This window comes from Brassica rapa, chromosome A08 (genome assembly GCF_000309985.2).
Source record: "Brassica rapa cultivar Chiifu-401-42 chromosome A08, CAAS_Brap_v3.01, whole genome shotgun sequence".
NCBI lineage: Eukaryota > Viridiplantae > Streptophyta > Magnoliopsida > Brassicales > Brassicaceae > Brassica > Brassica rapa.
This window is the reverse complement of record NC_024802.2, coordinates 17755868-17775882: the sequence shown is the minus strand read 5'-3', so window position 1 is coordinate 17775882 and position 20015 is coordinate 17755868. Positions and strand designations below refer to the sequence as shown.

The 20015-nt window shown below is 31.4% G+C and overlaps 4 protein-coding genes and 1 long non-coding RNA gene across 10 annotated transcripts; 1 reads left to right on the top strand and 4 right to left on the bottom strand.

Moving 5' to 3' along the window:
- Positions 1-1403: 1403 nt before the first annotated feature.
- Positions 1404-3707, bottom strand: LOC103835327 (serine/threonine-protein kinase-like protein At1g28390). The gene has a single exon (XM_009111482.3). It carries the CDS (start codon positions 2915-2917, stop codon positions 1532-1534), a length of 1386 nt encoding a protein of 461 aa, XP_009109730.1. The 5' UTR covers positions 2918-3707; the 3' UTR covers positions 1404-1531.
- Positions 3708-3946: 239 nt separating this feature from the next.
- LOC103835326 (protein NUCLEAR FUSION DEFECTIVE 6, chloroplastic/mitochondrial) lies at positions 3947-5360 on the bottom strand. 6 transcript variants are annotated; one of them, XR_626652.3, is made up of 5 exons: positions 5106-5360; positions 4916-5031; positions 4703-4744; positions 4401-4467; positions 3952-4196 (listed from the first exon to the last, which is right to left on the bottom strand). XR_626652.3 is itself a non-coding variant. In XM_009111479.2 (4 exons), the coding sequence occupies exons 1-3, from the start codon at positions 5255-5257 to the stop codon at positions 4448-4450; spliced, it is 288 nt and encodes a 95-aa protein (XP_009109727.1). In that variant the 5' UTR covers positions 5258-5360; the 3' UTR covers positions 3949-4196; positions 4401-4447. The 6 variants fall into 6 exon arrangements, 4 of the variants coding, with proteins under 4 accessions (XP_009109729.1, XP_009109727.1, XP_009109728.1 ...); XR_004450070.1 differs by having other exon boundaries at positions 3952-4198; positions 4404-4467; XM_009111479.2 differs by lacking the exon at positions 4703-4744 and having other exon boundaries at positions 3949-4196.
- Positions 5361-7483: 2123 nt separating this feature from the next.
- LOC103835325 (protein E6) lies at positions 7484-8646 on the bottom strand. The gene has a single exon (XM_009111478.3). It carries the CDS (start codon positions 8567-8569, stop codon positions 7727-7729), a length of 843 nt encoding a protein of 280 aa, XP_009109726.1. The 5' UTR covers positions 8570-8646; the 3' UTR covers positions 7484-7726.
- A 1714-nt stretch (positions 8647-10360) lies between these two features.
- LOC117127423 lies at positions 10361-11489 on the bottom strand. The gene is made up of 2 exons (XR_004450434.1): positions 10721-11489; positions 10361-10638 (listed from the first exon to the last, which is right to left on the bottom strand). It is a non-coding gene; the product is annotated as an uncharacterized LOC117127423 (long non-coding RNA).
- Positions 11490-16502: 5013 nt separating this feature from the next.
- On the top strand, positions 16503-19176 carry LOC103835324. Its single transcript, XM_033277489.1, has 2 exons — positions 16503-18300; positions 18651-19176. Exons 1-2 carry the CDS (start codon positions 17994-17996, stop codon positions 18881-18883), a joined length of 540 nt encoding a protein of 179 aa, XP_033133380.1. The 5' UTR covers positions 16503-17993; the 3' UTR covers positions 18884-19176.
- The last annotated feature ends 839 nt before the right edge of the window (positions 19177-20015 follow it).

The window sequence follows — 20015 nt, the reverse complement described above, 5'->3', positions numbered from 1 at the left end:
GCTTGTCATATTCGTAATCTGGTGGCTACCTTTTGAATTACACATGAAAATTGTATTTAGATAATAATAAGTCTTCTGCTTATTTTTTTGTGGTTCAGTGGATCTGCTGAAGCCAGGTAATGCGGAATGCAAAGATAGATATGCTCAAGGTGAGATGATCAACAAGTCACCACTACTCTTCAGCTACACCTGCCCCCCCCCCCCCCCCCCCCCCCCCCCCCCCCACAACTGTAGATTGGGGCTTTCGTTCCAGCTTGGACCAAGCTACTAATTAATATATGGAACGTTCATATTTTTTTAGCAAAATAGATATGTTCTTGAACAAAATGAGGCTAACCATCTGTCGTTTGTGGAGTACGAGCTCATCAATGTTGTTGAGGTCTCATTAAGTCACAAGGAATTATGTTCACTCTGGTTTGGTCAAAAGAAGAGCCTTGGCCTAGTGGTCAGGACTAGATATTTTATCCATTAAATTTGATTTGGTTCGTTATTCGTTTCGATGGATATCCGTAAACTTTCGAAACAAAATAAATACTAAAAATCAATATCTATTAAAATCAAAGTAAATCACAAATATTAAAATTTTGGGAAGCAAATATCCGTTGATCCGGCAATATATAAATACATATATATCTTAAAAAATATATAATTTATATAATTATTATTCTAACATATGATTTGAAAATTTCTATTCACATTATTTCTTATACTAAAGTATTACATAAGAAAAACTTATGATAATTATAACTTTTTTATTAACTTTTATCTTGTTATAATTGTTAACTAAGTTTCAAATTTACAAAATATGTGGTTTCACTATCTCTTTTAATTTTTATTTTATATATCATGCAAAAAAACATTTTATGAAACAATTTTGTTCAAATTTTCAAGATTATTTGTATTCATTAAAACGAATGAGATATTCGTAAGTATTCGTAAATATCCACAAATCTCTATTTATTTTCTGGATATTCGATTTTCTGGATATCCGTATTTTTCCGAACCAAATCAAATCAAAAAATTAATACTCGTGACATACAAAGCAAAACACAAATACTTCCTAAACCCGGATTGCCTAGCCTCCTAGTGGTTGAAGGCATCTATTATATCATCCCATTGGCGTAGATCTAACTATGCACCATGAGTTTCTACTCTTTCACTTTGCTTTGTTAAATTGTAAAGTTAATAGTGGTTCAAAAAAATGATATAGTTAATAATACCAACTAGTATAATAACCTTTCATCAACGATACCAAGAGTTTTTTTCTAATGTAACTGTGTTTTATTGGAAAAGAAATATATCCAGTGTGAATATTAAACATTTCAACTTATTTTTCTGTTCGACTATAATGTTCAAGTCTATACCATGCTCCTTTTTGACTTTATGTTCGGTCATTTCTTGAAAATTCGAAGCAACAACCACTTGGTATTTTTATTGAAAATCAAATACAATAAAAACTGGAAAAATGTGGAAAACAAATCTGACAAGAGTCAAACAGATTGCCTGGCAAATTGCTGACTTTCGTTAACAATCAATAAAGCTTCAACGACACCGTTTTATGACTACGTACAATCCCCACCGACCTCGACTTGCTCAGCTTCATCATCGCCGCTCTTTCCCGCTCCACCAGAACTCTGATCGTTGTAACCAACGTATTATCCCCAACGACGTCGATTGGAACCGGTCCAACTCTCGCTCCACCCATCGCACCAACTGATCTCGATCTCAGCACACGGTTCCGACGGCGAAACTGTGCCGGAGAAACCGCCTTCTCCGGGACTGTATCGTCCTCAGTCATCACGCTGGATACCTTGCTCATCTTCTTCTTGCTCCCGCCTCTCACTATCCTCACATTGATGTTCTCTTCCTTTTCTTCACTAACGAAAACGTTTTCCGATTTGTCTTCACTTCTCCGCCGTAACCGATTCCAAACCGGAGACTCCTGAGACATCTTCCGCACCGTTTTCAAACACTCCACAACCTCTAACATATCTGGCCGTTTCTCCGCCGTCGATCGCACGCACCTCGCCGCCATAACAACCAATCCCCTGATCACGGCGGAACTCGGACGGTTCCTCATTTTCAAATCGCAAATCGCTCCGTACTCGCCGCGTTTAACCAGAGGCACCGCCCAGTCGACGATACACGGCGGACTGTATTTCAAATCAATGGCGTCTCTACCGCTAACAATCTCAAACAACAGTATCCCGAAGCTGAACACGTCGCTCTTAGCCGTTAGATCCGCCGGCGCCAAGTACGACGGATCCAAATATCCCATCGTTCCCGCCGGCGGCGTGGCTTTCAGTCGCTCATCGTCCACGTTTCCGATCAACGCCAATCCGAAATCGGCTAGTCTCGCGTTTCCGTCGCCGTCGATGAGAATGTTCGACGATTTAATGTCGCGGTGGATAACGGGAGTCTCCGCGGAGTGAAGAGCGTGGACTGCAGACGCGATCTGAAGCGCGTGTTTGATTCTCCGGTTCCAGCTTAGAGGTGGAGCTAACGAGCTACGAGAGTGCAAGTGATCATGAAGCGTGCCGTTAGGCATGTACTCGACGACCAACAGCTTCGTCTTCCTCCGTTGGTCAACGCAGTAACCGATTAAGTTGACCATGTAACGGTGACGCACACGCGAGAGAATCTCGATCTCATTGTCCACCTGGCTCACGCTAGCGATCGTGGTTCGTTTGACGGCGGCGAGAAGCTTCCCGCCGTCGAGAACGGCCTTGTAAACTCTCCCGTGGCTGCCTTTCCCGAGGAAGTTACCGGCGGAGAAGCCGTTTGTAGCGGCGGCGAGTTCGTCGTATTTGAAAACACGGAGCGTGGATTGAGGACGTTTCTTTGAGCGGCGAGGATTACAGTTGTATGGATCGCAGATGGAAACTGCGGATTCACCATTGCAAGAGAGGTATCCCATGAGGAGAGGTGGACAGAGAATGAGAGGAGTGAGAAAGGAGCATGTCTGAGATTTGAAGAGGAAGAAGAGGGAGTTGAGATCACTGTTGAATAGCCTTTGATGCAAGAAAGCAAGAGAAAGATAGTGTGAAAACAATCAAAAGTGTTCTTTTCAACTTTCTTACTGCCTTTTTCTTCTCTCTTTATTTCAAAGTTGCTCAATTATTTTGATTTTTTTAATTGCATTTAACGTGTGTGTATCTGTGCATGAGTGCGCGTAATCATTTCCATAATTTCATGATTTACCGAATTATTTGTGTATTGATATGATGATACACTTTTAGAAGTAAAGATTCTGCATGCACTATTATGATGATGTTGTGAAATATAAGCCGGATATATTGGTGGATAATTGATGGCAATAAACTCGATACTAACTTAATTAATTTCAGTTTTATATCTGCTAAAGGAATTAGGAAATACAGTACAGTTATGTAAAGCACGTGAATATTTAGCCTTGTTATTTTATGGTACGGTGCAATAATCGAAGTTATCTCCTTCCTACAAGAAAATGTACTTGGACTAGACTGTAGAATCTAGGGAATGAGACAAAACGGCAATTATGACGAGGGATGGGATCATGGGAGTTGAAAGATTTGTATTCGGAACAAAAAGGTGATTATGGTAACTCCCATGTAACGTACGTTACGTAGATCATGATTCCCAAATTTACGTTTCTCATTCGTACCCAAGTCCATTCACCGAAATCAAGGAGATAGATCGGTTACTATCTAATTGGCCTTCTAGACTCTACGCTCGTCACATGTGATGTTTCGGCTTTGCAACTTCCGGCTCATAATGGTCGGCAATGTTTAGTTAATATGACTGAGACTGACACTGTTTGTTTTATTCGACTTTATAAACCTTATCTCTCTATTCGGTTTTAAAGAATCACAAGATTTGTCTAAACAGTAAATTAACGCATCCCGTAAAACATTATGAGCTTTCAAGAAATAATTAGCAAGATGTTTATAAGAATTGTTGGGAAATAAATTATTACGATTGAAGCTATTAATTATTCATCAATGATAAATAGATTCGGATACCAACAAACTACAACGACCTACAATACAAGGCGGTGGAATGAAGGAGCCTGATTCAACAATTCAAGTGGATCTTTTATAAAGTAACAGCAAAAAAAAAAACATATGCATCTGTTGTTATGGTTTAAGAAAAGTGGTTTTAGAACTCTTAAACAAATCTTCCAGTTTACTGCAACGGTGAGAAGGAGAGTCATCCATCTACAACACAACAGAAACAAACAGATACATGCACTACATTAGACACATTTGACACATGTGAAAAAACAAAAGAAAGAGATAAAAATCTTATGTCCTAAGAGAAGCAACTCAGTTTAATTATCACTTATCAAATTTCTATCTTTAGACTGTCCTATAAGAACATGTTCAAGAAAGTCACGAATAAAAGTTTCATGTCAGCACCACCTTTGGCTTAAGACTGCATGCATCGCTGACCTCTCCTCAGTAATTCATCATACATCATCATTGCAATCTGAGTGAATACAATTGCATCAGTGTGATTCTTACTACACTGATTCCGAGTTCGAGAGGTTCAGAGAAAAATATCAAATGTTTTCAAGCATATGCAAACAAACAAACACACAGAATCAACCAATTTCTCTAGGAAAAAGAATTGCCTAATAAGGTTCCATTTATCTATAACTACGACGGCAAATCAAGTAAAAAACACCTAACTCTTAAGACTAGAGGATAATAAACAGACTCACATCATTTTTTGTTGAAAGATCTTCATCTAGTCTCGTCTAGACCTACAAAGGAAAGAAAAAAAAATGATTTGTACAGTCTCATCTAGACCCATAAACAGACTCACATCAATCTTAGTTCGTGCATTTTCAATTATCAGTCAACTAAGCAAGTAAACTATTATAATCAAGAAAGTGACAACAGTAGAGAATCGCGATAGGAAGAGAGAGAGGTACCTTCGACGATCCAACCACGGCGAGAAGCGGAGAGCATCGAATTGAGCAGAGCGGAAGCAGTGGCCGTGTGGTAAGGGAGCATCGTCTCCACGCAGCAGCTCAATTCAACCGGAGACCTTTCAATTCCCAAAGAATAAAAAATACTATCAGAATGCAGCGAATCGATGGAGTCAGTGTTCTCTGGATATACCTGAAAATGCGGTTTGAAAGAGGGCTCTGTTTAGGCATCCGAAACGCAGGCCGAGAAGATGACGGCGTAGGCTTGGGTCCGGTGGAGAATCTTGATGCCGCGGCGGATGCTCGGCTTGCGGCGGAGCGGAAGACTGATCTGGCGGCTGACATTGAACTTTTGAGATCTGTCCTTCGATGAGTCTCTCGTTTTTTTTCCCTTCTTCGAGAGAGTTTAGGGCTTATGCGTAGGGTTTTGTGAAAGGGAGGGATCTGGTGCAGCTGCGCTTACAGTAAGCTTGATGAATGTTACTAGCTCGATAAGTGACACGTGTCAGATTGAAAAGTAATAAAATAATAAGCTATTTTTTTAATGTCAAGCCATATACTATTTTATAAGAGTTATATATATTTTATTCTATTCATAAAAACAACAAAAATATATCTAATCTATCGTATTGTTTTTATAAAAACATATTTTAGTTAATACAAAACTATGTTGTGGGTAACAAGAAATATTTAGCTACAAGTAAAAATTATATTAACAAATATAATTCATAAAAATGCCTCTTAGTATATGTTATATAACCAGGACTTGTGGTTTGGTGGTGATTAACTTGTGAAAAAAACCTAATACGGCTATCATGATTCGAGTTTTGGCCAATGAAAAATTAACGCATCGCAAAGGACAACAGAGAACCGACACGTGACAATACGTAAGTAGTCTGGACCACTTCCGTGGATCTGAATATCCATAATGTATAATTCATAAATAAATAAATAAATATATACAAATATATATATATATATATATATATATATATATATATATATATATATCATGGGATGTATATAAAACCTAACACATGTGTATTTGGGACATTTCGATATGCTAATAAATTAACTATTACAAAATCAATTTTTTTTTGGATTATTCAAAATGGTGTACACTTTGGTATTATTACAAAACTCCATGACTAAAAACAAGTTCATAAGTCATTTTAATTTTTTAGAAACTCATAGGATATTTTTAACACATATTTTCATATGAATAGTTTAATTTTCTCTATATGTTAAATTTTAATAAAACAGTTAAATTAGATAAAAGTATTAATATTTATATAAAATAACTCAATAATTTATTAAAAAATATCCGACCAAAGATTAGTCGGGTTTCTACAGTTATAAAAAGGAGCCAACTTCTAGCGTGCCCTAAATGTAAAATGCCAAATCTCCTATGGGTTCTTAGAGTCTCTTATACCCCTATTTCATAATTCTTTTTTTAATCAAAATCTAGACTCTCAAATCAAATCTTTCCCGGTTATCAAAACTAAACCTTAACCCCCCTATGGATTAGTGAACCCATGGATAAATATTTAAATTCTATACTTTTCAAATTCAAAAAAAAATATTTTAAAATCATTTTTAATTATATTTTGACGATTTTTTCGAAAATATAGAAAACAACGTTTTTGGATTTTTGAAATATTTTTATCAAATTGTATAAATCAAATAAAAAATATTAACGTTTTCATTTTAATTTTATGATTTTTCGTTTGACATATAAAATTAAAAGAACAAAAGGGTCCTTTTGAGATTGTGTTATGAAATATAGGGACATGAGAGGAGATGATTCTATAAAAAGCTGTAGAATAAATAATAAATCAGGAAAAAGGGAAATTAACTTTGTCCTTTATGTTGGCCGTGATTAACGGAATTGGAAGTCTTCTTTTCCTCGTCGTCGAGAGGTGGATTCTCATTGCTGGCCTATGAAGTATCCTTGTCACGGCGTTTATGTTGTCTTTTCCAGCCATTTATCACCATTAACCTAAAATCGTATTATATATTTTAAGATGCTTAATGATTTTAATTGTATAAACAATACACTTTCACTCCAATACATACTGCTACGAAGACCAGAAACACGAATAGTGTGGCAACCAAAGCTTATCGGGTCGACAACCTAATTAAAAATTAGTGTTGAGATACTCTGGCGTTTCTGTGTGTTTGATTGTTTGTTAGCTATTTGTAAAATCATGTTTCTTATTTGTATAAGAATCAGATCTACCTGTTTAATTTCTTACAAAGTTTCCAATTAAAGCTGAGTTATGTAGTAAAAGGACGTTATAGTTGGGATTACACCCTTATGACCAGTAATTGAGTACAAGTTTTTATAACTATTCATGTATCCATCTCAACTAACATTCAGAGGCACACTCGGTTTTTGTGTGCTAAACTAAAATGTTTTCTAGACTCATAAACTAAAATGTTGGTTGTGCAGGTAATAATTAGTGTCTCTTTTGCATTTCTGCAATGAGGAATGGGCATCTTCATGTCCCCCATTATAAATCATTAAAAGCAGTCACGTTTGGTCCCTTCAAAATTATATATTTGTTACAAAACAACCAAAAAGTGATTAATTTAACATAAGAAAATAAGTAGCACCATAATAGTATATAATCTCCCTTTAATCACTTGTCTCCGAATATAATATGCAAAAGCAAACACATTTCAACTGAAAACACACAAAAACCCATTTCTCTTTTAATTTGTTGTAATGTACTGATTTTGTTTGACTAATCAACCATAAGTAACATAACTTAGTTGAAATAAAAGAAAATACTTTTAAGAGTGTACTATTCATCAAGGCTTGAACTGGTCTCCTTGCTCCTCAGCGAACTCCTCAGGCTGTTCGTTCATCATGTTCTTCTCCCATTTAGAGTTGTACGGATCCTTGAAGCTATTCTCCTCCTCGTTGTTGTAGTTGCTGTAAGACTGGTCGTAGTTATTCTCGGTCGCCGGAGAAGAATAATAGCCGGCATGGCTTTTCTGATGAGGCTTACGGTAGAAATGACCGTGGTTTCTATCGTTGTAAAGGTCGTAGTAGTAGTTACCTTTCTCCATGAATCTTGTGTCACTCATGCCTTGTCTCTCCATATTGTGGCTGTAATCTTTGTACGGCGTTTCACGTTCTAACTCCGTTCCGTAAGCGTTTGAGTTGTAGAAGCTTCTCTTGTCTTCATTGTTCTCAGAGAAAGACTCTTCCTTAACGTGTTCATCATACTTTTTGTTGAACTCTTCGTTGTTATCGTAGCTCTCCGTCTTCTTGGGGTACTTCTCGTCGTAGTTGTTGTAAGACTCTTCGGTCTCGCTCAGGCTTGGAGTTGAGAAAGTCTCACCGTTGAACTTTTCATCGTACTTGTTGTTGTTGTTGTAGGTGGTCTCGTGACCATATAAGCCATAGCCGTTTTCAGACTCGGGGACAAAGGTAGGATCTTGTTCTTGGTCTTTCTTGTTGGGGAAGGATTCTTCTACAGTGGTTTTCTGGATGGTCTTGAGAGGGAGGACATTGTTAGCGTTTTGGCCTTTGGGGGATTCTCGGTGGAATTTGTCAAAGAAGTAGCTATCTCTTGCATTGATTTGAGTGGAGAGAAGAACAAGTGTTGTAAAGAAGAAGAAGAGGGAGCTTCTAGTGGAGAAAGCCATGATGTGTTGTGTAGTGTGATAGGGATAACCCGATAAGAGAAGAGACAATGTGATATTGTGGATGTACTGAGAAGTAGTGTGTGCTTATTATATAGAACAAGATATGAGCCCGTTGCGTTGCAACGGGTTTTGTGTGATGTTTTAATATAATAAAAACTTTAAAATAATAAATAATTTTATTATAGTTTTATGATTGTTTTTTGCATATGTTGTTTGAGATTTATTTTATAAACAAAATCCATTTTTACACATAAGTTTAAGTTAATAGTTGTATTTTATAGTCGTACATAGATGAATTGTTTTAAACTTTGTACTTAGGATTAGATAAAATACTATATCTAAACATTTAAACTGAACACAGCCCGAAATAAAAAACTGAATGAAAAGTAAAAAGAAATGAAATTCAAATACACTAATCGAGTCAATGACAACATTATCCATGTTCTTATATAATAATTTAATGTTTTATTAAATATTTCTTTAATTTTTGTTTTGTTAGGATTTTTTTTAAAAATAAAAAAAATCTATTTTATAAATCTCGTTTATATTTACAATTAAAAATAATATTAAATACTCTTACAATTTTGTTTAATATTTTAGAAAAAAATTTTACTATCATATAACCTTTTACAATTATCTTCTCTGTAGAATTTCAAAAAAAAAATTGCTATCAAATAATTATTTTAAGTTATTAATAAATAAAATTTATATTTCGTATCAATACTAATTTTACACTTCTTTTGTTAATTAAATATTTTTTTGTATCATGTTCATCATCAAATATTCTCTTAAAAATATTATCAAATATATTTTTACAATTTTCTTTTGGTTAGGACTTAAAAATATGATACAATTTTTTTTCTTTAGGATTTATTATATAAATAAGAAAAAAAAAACTATCAAATATTCTTGTACAGTTTTTTAAAATTTTAGAAAAGGAAATTAATATTACATAATATTTTACAATTATATTTTTTTCTAGGATTTAGAAAAATAAAATTTCTATCAAATAATTATTTCCAGTAAATATTAACTATTTTTAAAAGTTGCCATTTTTAAAATTCATCTTTTCCAATATCACTAATATTTTTTACAAATTTTTGTTAACTAAATATTTTTTTTTACTATCAGGTTTGTCATTAATTTTTATAAGTACAAATTACTATTAAATGAAATTATACAACTCTCTCTGGTGAGAATTTCTTTTAAAAAGAGAAAAATTCTTAATTAGTTAAGATTAGAAAATAAGTTTTTTTTTATAAATCTCTTTTATTTAGAATTTTAGGAAAAGACTAAATTATTTTCACATAATGACAGTTTTTATCGGCACATTCACAATATTTTTTTAATTGACACATGTCACAATCATATCAAGTGAAATATTTGAATTTAATTTTGGTTTAGATATTTTTAACACAAAATTATTAAAAAGTAAAGTTAGTTAATTATAAGAAAAATACGATTATTTTTATATTTTTATTTTATTTAGACTTTTAGAAAGAAAATTAATTATTTTATAATTAATTTTTCTTTTAGATTTTTATACAACTATTTTGCTTTTAACAGAAAAAATTCTGTTTATTATTTATATATTTTGTCTTATACATACAAACACATATTCATCATATTCACACATACTCATGTACGATAACAACATAAAATATAAAATTATGTTAGCATCATAAGATGTATTAAGGATAATAAAAAATTGAGTTGTATCAAGGAAAAGTTGTGTTTTGTAAAACAAATATGTAGTAGCTTAAACCTAAATATAGATGTGAATATTTGTAGCTATTGTTGGTCATACTTTTTTAACATACAAAATTATCTATTAAAAAAAGAAAGTCAATTACTTATAAGACAATACTAAGAGTACTTTTAAAATTTTATTTTAATTAGGCTTTTAAAAAAGTAATATTATTTATTCAAAAGTTATTTTTATTCATTTTTTACTAAATAATTTTTTGTACTTGTAGGATTTTACGATTAGCTTTTGTTTAACATTTTTTCTGGAAAGTTAATATTTATATTTTATAATTCTCTATCTTTAGTATCTCTTAAAACAAACACTATGATAAATAATAACAATAGTAATAATAATAATAATAATAATAATAATAATAATAATAATAATAATAATAATAATAATACTAATAATAATAATAATAATAATAATAATAATAAGACTATTAAACAATATTTATAATTAATTTTTAATAAAAAATAGTTTTTTTTTATTTTAATATATATATTTTTGGTTATGAGAAAGTTTAACACATATCACATTTTCAAATATATAACTAACATTGTCACAATTATGTAAATTAGCAACTTTGAAAAACCAAGCCTTTTATAAAAATACTAACAAAATAATAATAATAATAATAATATTAATAATATTAATAATAATAATAATAAGACTATTAAATACTATTTATAATTATTTTTTAAGAAAAATATCATTTTCATTATTTAAGTATATATATTTTGATTATTACATAGTTTAACACATAATACATTTCTAAATATATATAAGTAACATGTGTCACAATCATGTTAATTAGCAATTTTGAAGAACCAAGCTCAATATAATATTTTATAATTATATTTTCATTAAAACTTTAGAAAAGGAAAATTATATTAAATAAATTGTTTTCAAATATTTTTTTAGGATTTTCGAAAAATAAATTTCTAAAATAATTACTATTGAATATTTTTAAAATATATATTTTTACTATTAAATAATTTTTAAAATTAGTTTTTATCAAAATTCGTTTTATTATGTTATTATATATATTTTTAATTATTATATATTTAAACACATATCACAATATTATAAGGAAAATTGTTATCAAATAGTCTTTTGCAATTATCATTTGATTATGATTTTAAAAAAGAGAAATTATAATTAAATAATATTTTAATTATTTTTTAATTATTTTTTTTTGTTAATATTTTAATATATATATTTTTTATAATTATGAGATAGATTAACACATGTCACATTCTTAAAATATATAATTCTCATGTGTCGCGATCTTATTAATTAAAAATTTTGAAGAACCAAACTTTCAGAAAAGGAAAATTCTATTAAATAAATGGTTTTCAATTTTTTTTAGGATTTTGTAAAAAGAAAATTTCTAAAATAATTACTACTAAATATTAAAATAATAAATTTTACTATTAAATAATTTTAAAAGTAGTTTTTATCAAAATTCGTTTTTATTATCTTATTGTATATATATTTAATTATTATATATTTAAACACATGTCACAATATTATAAGGAAAGTTATTATCGAATATTTTTTTCTAATTATCTTTTGATTAGGATTTAAAAAAAAAGGAAAATTACTATTAAATAATATTTTAATTACTTTTTAATAAAATTCGTTTTTGATATATATATTTTTAATTATGAGATAGATTAACACATGTCACAATCTTAAAATATATAATTGACATGTGTCGCGATCATGTTAATTAGCAACTTTGAAGAACCAAGCTTTATATAATAAGATGAAGCTCTTTAAGTTTTTTTTTTCTTTTTCTTTAGAAATTGTTGACATTTCTTTGTGTTTTTAATTTGAAATCGTTAGAGCATCATTATCAGAGTTTTTTAGGACAAGGTTTTTAGGGAAATATAAAAATTTGTTTTTAATTTTTAACTAAAAAATAGTATTTTTAAGAACAGTTTCTTAATTTTTAACTCTTTTTAAGAAACTATGGATAATGATGCTCTTAGGTGCAAATGGGGACGGAATAGGTGATAATGGTTGATTGTGGGTCCAGTGGGGATGAGATGATTTCAAAGAGGTTTCTCGGCTTTTTTTTTTACCTATATGACTACTTTATAATAAAAAGGTAACCAACCACTTTTTTATTTTATTTTTTTAACTTCGACTAGTTTCGTCGAGATGAAAACATGGATCGTATTTTCAGTAGTTTTCTTGATGCTTTATTTAAATCAATGGACCTCTTGTATTTTCTTTGTTTTCTTCCATCAGTGTCATCGTTTCTTAGTAGCTGAGGAGCTATAACCAAATTCAAGCCCCTCATATTAGTTTAGATTGGTAGCATTAATTAGTTAAAAGCTCCATTTTGTGTTCTTTATAAACATTTTTCTTTCTAATTCAGCCTCCTAAAATAATCGACATAACAGTTTCGTATTAATCATTAGATAGCATCGAGATGCTTTCTTATGTAAAATCACTTCTATAGGTGTTTCAAAAAAAAAAAAAAGTTGTTTTCTATAGATCTCAACTTTCCCGATCTTCAAGCAAACCCAAAATGTACATTATTTCAGATGGCCAGACAAAACCACACTTGCATAAAGCTGATTTGAAATGCACCAGTAATTTTATCATCACGCAGTCATAATCAGTCTTGCTTTGTACTATAAGAAAACCAGAGCAATTAATGGTTTGATCCGATTAGCATTTACATGATTACATTTCCAACTGTAGATACTATATGATTTTTTTTCAAAAAAAGATACTATATGAATTTGTTATTGATAGGTGTTGAAGAAAAAACAATATTTCATTTTTTAGATTATGCATTTATATATTTCAAAGGCAATTGTGATTTGCAAATATAACGAGATTTTTCATTGAAATCTACAAGATAGATAAAACAATACTTTATTTGATTTGTATTTTTTTGTCTATTCTGTTATATGTAAAAAATAAATGTGGTCTTAGTTATAAATTAATAAAAATAAATATGGAATTTTTGGCAAAAATAAAATAAGATAAAAACAATTATTATTACTAGGATTTTTTTGTTGTTGTAATTGATGTATTACTGAAGCGAGATAATGTTGCTTCAACTTAATTAGCAGTATATGAATGTTGTACATTAAAGCATCTCCAACTCTATTTCATAATTCATTTTAAAATAGAATTTAAGATAAAAAAAATATTTCAATCTTATTCTATTTTTATTTTATAATGGAGTAAAAAATGAATTAACTCTATAAATGAAATATTTATTTTATTTTTGTTTAACATTCTATTTTTTTACGCAAAAATAAAATGGATTTAGAGCAAACTCAACTCTATTATCAAAATTATTTTATTTATAAAAAATGAAATTTTACATGAGAAATGTTCTACACGGTTTACAATATTGTCGATACAGTATTATATTTTTTGTTAGAAAAAAGAAGAGTTTGCAATTTTTAATTTTGATGCTTACGGCTTTAGTTTTTTCACATTTTAATTATATATGTCTATTGTTTTCCATACAATCCCTTTCATGAGACAACATAATAAAGTACCATATTCAAAGGTCCAAGTACGTTCTTTTTCTTACTGCCATATATATATACTGCCATAAATATTTTTACCTAGTAACAAATAAAGCATCAAAATGATGAATTTAGGGGTTTCTTAATTTTGGGATTTTCATCGAAATACTGAATTAGTATTGTGTAACTTTCCAAATAATTTTCATATATCAAAACTCTTTAAAAATTATATCAAAGCAAAACAAAAGCTTGCCTATTTTGTGGTGTTTAACTTTATGAAAAAGGAGAAAGAAACAATAAAAAGGGAAAAGAAAAACAGAGAAAGAGAAATTAAGAGGCCGAGTAATAATGCGAGGATTGAGGGAATGTGAAGGGACTGGGGCATCTCATTGATCACTATGGAGACACCAATACGTATATCATGTATGTGACCCACCTAGGAGCAACCTCAATAAATGGAACTGGGGATGCTCACTTGAATATCTTAACAATAAAATATTATTATCTTTTATATCTATTAATATTTTTTTGACTAAAGACTTTCAATTTAAAAAAACATAACTATTACAAGACAAGACAAGAAGTCTTATAATTTGGAAAAGTTAGCATAAAACAAGTTTCATGAAACAGATAATCTCAAGTTTATAGAACATCAAAGGAAGAGACTAGAAATCCAATAAAGCACTAGAAGACTAGCTAGTGATAAGAACCACGATCACATCGGCCATGTTTTCCCCTTCTTCGAACCGTCTTCCATTCCATATCTTGGTATTTGATAGGAGGTTTTGTCTCTCTACTACCCTTATCAAGCTAAACGAGCTAGCAAGCTCAATCTCAACTTCATCCACAGCTCCTAGGACTGCAAAATGAAAGAGACTCTCAACTGTAGTAGCTTAGGGTGTCGTGGTTAAGGGATCAACAACTAAAGGTTCATGGACTTCATTGTTGATAATGCTTGATGGAAGAATTTCCATAATAGGTGTTGTAGTGGAAGTAGACTGTGAATCTACTAATATGTTACATCTATCAATATTGCATTTAAGTTCTAATTTTTATAACATCATCAATCATCAAAAGCTTGATAGGTGTCTCTACAGTATCTAAAGAGGTTCTCAAGTTTTTTTTGTTTCAAAAAAAAAAAAATTATTATTTTGTGGAAATATTTTGGATAAAAATCTCTAAGCGACTATGTACAGTCTTGTAGTCTCTCTATTGACTATTGTGTGTGACTGAATTTCTTGGGTCTTACATTAATTTCTATATTTCATCATACATAGATACTAATAAGAACTGCAACTTAATTGAAGAGACCGTGTAAAATTTCAAATTTCTTTACCAAGATAGTTAGGTTTCTCTGTAGTAGATAATATCATTATCTGTGACTGTAATCTAACATCGAAATTAGATAGATGATAGGAAATATTAGGATTTTGTATAAACAAACAAATAGATTGTCAACGGAAAATGAGATTAAATAACTTCCAGCAACATTGACTAATTTCTGGAGATGACTATGACAGAGTAGGTACTTCTCGTTCTCAGACATATAATGCAATTAATCAATCAAAGACTCAAAGTTGTTAGGATGGAGATTATGTGGCGTGACTAACGGAATGGGACTAGACAAAAGAGGTTGTGTGGTAGGATTAGGATTGAACAAAATATTCAATTTTTTTTTTATTTCTTTCGATTTTAACCAAAAAAAATTAGGATATCTGTAATACTAAACAAAGAATATCCACAATTTTATAAAATAAAAATACTAATATTCAATATCACAAATACTATTAACAATTTTAGAAACGAATATCTGATCCGATCTTATATATTTTATGTAAATTCAACAATATTTTATTTATTTAATGAACTATTTTAGTTATTAGAGTTTGAAGAAGTAAATAATTTTCTTATAATAAAATATGATTGTTTATATTATTTTGTATTTTTATATTATTATTAATATTAATTGTATTGATTGAATCAGATATCCAGTTAAAAATATATTTTTTCTGAATATTGAATCGGTGTGATGATTAATTATTTGTAAATATTTTTAAAAAATTCAGATATTTGATTCTTTGTCTACCTCTAAATATGAGTGGTCGAGCCGTATAGGACCATGCAGGCAAGTAACCAACCCTTTTTTCTTTTCTCTGGACTACGTATAACATATTACAATTTAAGGTATTACTAAAATTTAGTTATTCAGGCTCAATCTTTAAATCTACATCCGAAGGGGAAACTGTAAAGCTACAATCTTTGAATGCAATTATTATTAACAAAATATTATCTAATTCTAGTTTTTGTTGACGTTTTATATGTTTTCCTGCACCATGTGCAGTTAAAAAATTTAAAATATTTTTAACAGATAAATATATATTATATTTTAAAATAAAATTTATTAATATTGTAAATTTTATTTTTTGTATCAATATTTTAATATAAATTTGATTTAATTAAACATAAAAGTTATATTTAAGAATATGCATGTATACATTTAAAATTATAATCTTAGATAGATTTTTCTATCTATTTATTTTAATTAAATATATTAAATAAATTTGTAAAAGTTGCATAATTACTAAAAATTAAAATTAAACAATATTTATAAAATTTGTAGATATATCAGAAAATAATTATTTTACGATTAAATGTTTATAGTTTTCTAAAAAAATTGTATACCTTTTTGAAAATTTTAGTAATAAAATTGTATAACTGAAAATATATAATTAAATTATATTTTGAAATTTATAATATCATAATTGAATATATTTATTTTTGTGATGATTTATGAGTTATTTCTATATTCTAGAAAATTTTCAAAAATATAAGTTGACATTAAATGTAATATATGACTTATTACCATATTTTAAAAAGTTTACAAAAAATATAATTAACATAAATACAATTGTCCATGTGATATTAAGTTATAAGACATGTCATTTATTTCATTAGCCATGTCATATTTGTTTTGTGAAATTGATTGTAGAAAGGACATGTGACAAAATCACTTCGCAAATCATATTCCTCAACAATACTTTCTTCTTAAAAACCCTCGTTCTTTCTTTCCAGAGTTATATTCCCCTTTTACTAGAATCATTTTGTATTTAGGGTTCAGTATCTATACTATATTAAAAGGGTTATATGAGCTCCATACAGCATGTCCACGTAGGACAATTAAATCGACCAATCACGTTGAAGCGTTTAGCCATGTCACTAATATGTTGGGCTCACGGTTTTTCTTTTGTGTATTTGTTACGATTGGGCTCAAGCCCATGAAACCATTATAACAAACAATCGCACTCTTTCACGTTTTTTCGAAACCAAAATCAGAACGATTCTCATCCCCTTTCCTCTTCCTCTTCTTTGATCCGTTTCACGATCTGATTCATGAGCAATTGATTCATCCTCCACTTCGTTCTCCCTTTACTCTCATTTATGGATTCGTTTTTCTCTTCTTTTGTTTATAAAACTCTTGAACGGAGTTTCGTTTCGATTAAGCTTCGTCGTAAATTTTCATTCGTACATTGCAATGAGTTTCACCGGAAAATCCAACTCGGAGAAACCACAACGCGTTGAGGGTGACTCCTTTCCCGGACCGATCAATCCCATCGGCGATCCCCACTCGAAGCAAGCCAAAGTCGAAGCGTCGTTCTCCTCCGGTCTGACGAAATTAAAGGCTGACACCTTTCCCGGACCGATTAAGCCCATCGGCGATCCCCACTCGAAGCAAGCCAAAGCCGTAGCCTCGATCTCCTCCGGTCTATACTATATTAAAAGGGTTATATGAGCTCCATACAGCATGTCCACGTAGGACAATTAAATCGACCAATCACGTTGAAGCGTTTAGCCATGTCACTAATATGTTGGGCTCACGGTTTTTCTTTTGTGTATTTGTTACGATTGGGCTCAAGCCCATGAAACCATTATAACAAACAATCGCACTCTTTCACGTTTTTTCGAAACCAAAATCAGAACGATTCTCATCCCCTTTCCTCTTCCTCTTCTTTGATCCATTTCACGATCTGATTCATGAGCAATTGATTCATCCTCCACTTCGTTCTCCCTTTACTCTCATTTATGGATTCGTTTTTCTCTTCTTTTGTTTATAAAACTCTTGAACGGAGTTTCGTTTCGATTAAGCTTCGTCGTAAATTTTCATTCGTACATTGCAATGAGTTTCACCGGAAAATCCAACTCGGAGAAACCACAACGCGTTGAGGGTGACTCCTTTCCCGGACCGATCAATCCCATCGGCGATCCCCACTCGAAGCAAGCCAAAGTCGAAGCGTCGTTCTCCTCCGGTCTGACGAAATTAAAGGCTGACACCTTTCCCGGACCGATTAAGCCCATCGGCGATCCCCACTCGAAGCAAGCCAAAGCCGTAGCCTCGATCTCCTCCGGTCTTACGAAATTAAAGGATGACTCCTTTCCCGGACCGATCAAGCCCATCGGCACACCTGATTCGAAGAACTGCAAAGGTAAGAAACCTTATCGTTTCTTATCAAATTATATAGTCCGTTTGATTTCCAAAAAAAAATCTGAAGCTTTGAGATTTAAAACCATGAGACGAACAAATTTTTTTTTTTAATAGATAATTTTTATACAACCGCAAAGGTAAGAACCCTTATCGTTTCTTATCAAATTATATAGTCCATTTGCTTACGAAAAAAAAAGTCTGAAGCTTTGAAATTTAAAACCATGAGATGAACAAAATACTTTTTTTTATAATAGATTATTTTTATACTATAGAAAATAGAAAATCATATAAATTGTGGTACGGAGTTTAGTATCCTTTTTTGATGATGAGAACGTTCGTATTCCTATGCAGGTACGATCAATCACAACACGAAGACTGGTTTCTCTTCAGGCGTTAGAGGCAAAGCCGCTGTCTCCTCTGCCGTCAAGGGAAAAGCCATTGTCTCCGCCAAAGTAATGGCTTTCAAAGATGTGAAATACGGACTTCATGACGGCGAGCTGAGGTTTCGGTTGATCCATTTTTGGGAAGCTCGAAATGTTGTGACGAAGGTGCTTCTCGGTCTCAAGATGCTTCTCATCGACTAAGAGGTATAAACCGAATTCTTGATTGCGATTTAGTTTAGAAATTGTTCAGACAAGATGCTGATAAACATTTTAGATTCAAACTTATCGCTCTATTATTTATAGCAAGTGTTTGCTTTTGTTTGACAGGAGGGAGCTCAGATATTTTAGGAAAGATGGGCACAACCGGAGGAAGAAGAAAGATGGTAAAACGGTGAAAGAGGATCACGAAAGCTCAAGGTTAATAATATATTTACATTCATGTTACCTCAGTTTTTAATAAATATTTTAGAGTAATATTGTTTAAGTATATATCTAGGTTGGAAGCATTGATGTGTTACATTGTTACTAGGCACATGGGGAAGACAATGAGAATTTCGAGAGGCTTTGCTACTGGATGCTTGAACAGTGAGTCCTATGTTTTCCATATTTCACATTTTTACCGGTTTAGTGTACCGTAAATGTTACTTTGAGAACAGAAGGAAAATGAAATGTGAATTGTTACTTTTAGTGCTTATGTCCTCTGTTTTTTTATGGGTACAGGGAACTGATGCATATTGTTTTTGTTCAATACTTGGAGGTTAAGGTGTAGCTTTTCTCTTGGTGCTGTACTAATATATTCTTTAGAATATAAACATCCATTCACTCAACATTATATTGTTTCTTTTTAAAGTGGGTTCTCTTTTTTTTAATGGTGGCTTTGATAAGTTCACGCTATTTATACAGGGTAATAGGATAAGCTCCAGTGGAATAAAAGAAAACAATTCAAATTCTGTGAGTGGCTCCACTTCTGTGAATATTGATTCAATGGCAAACACATCCAGAACATTGTCACCACTATGTGAAGATGCTGATTAGTATTTGCCGGAGCTTTACCGTGGAGTCCGTTGTGGCCGTGTTATTGACGTTTTAGATTTGAATCAGCCTACACGGACCTAACAGCAACAGGGATTCCAGCGGACTAACAGAAGCAGCCGTGGAGAGGCAAGGCAGGGACGAGATTAGCGGCCAGAAATTTGAAAGGAAATCTTCAGAAGAATCAGATAGTAAGATAGTTGGTGAAGAAGAGAAGGAAGATATGTCGCTTGGTAATGATAGTGGTGGCTCTATCAAGGCGGCTACACATGACAAAGACAGAGATACTTCTCCTTCCCAT

Coding starts and splice junctions, on each gene's coding strand:
- LOC103835327 (XM_009111482.3), bottom strand. CDS start 2,917: ATGGGATACCTCTCTTGCAATGGTGAATCCGCAGTTTCCATCTGCGAT.
- LOC103835326 (XM_009111479.2), bottom strand. CDS start 5,257: ATGTCAGCCGCCAGATCAGTCTTCCGCTCCGCCGCAAGCCGAGCATCC. Junction 5,032..5,105: donor CTTTCAAACCGCATTTTCAG/GTATATCCAGAG, acceptor GGGAATTGAAAG/GTCTCCGGTTGAATTGAGCT. Junction 4,468..4,915: donor CCGTGGTTGGATCGTCGAAG/GTACCTCTCTCT, acceptor GTATTCACTCAG/ATTGCAATGATGATGTATGA.
- LOC103835325 (XM_009111478.3), bottom strand. CDS start 8,569: ATGGCTTTCTCCACTAGAAGCTCCCTCTTCTTCTTCTTTACAACACTT.
- LOC103835324 (XM_033277489.1), top strand. CDS start 17,994: ATGAGTTTCACCGGAAAATCCAACTCGGAGAAACCACAACGCGTTGAG. Junction 18,301..18,650: donor TGATTCGAAGAACTGCAAAG/GTAAGAAACCTT, acceptor ATTCCTATGCAG/GTACGATCAATCACAACACG.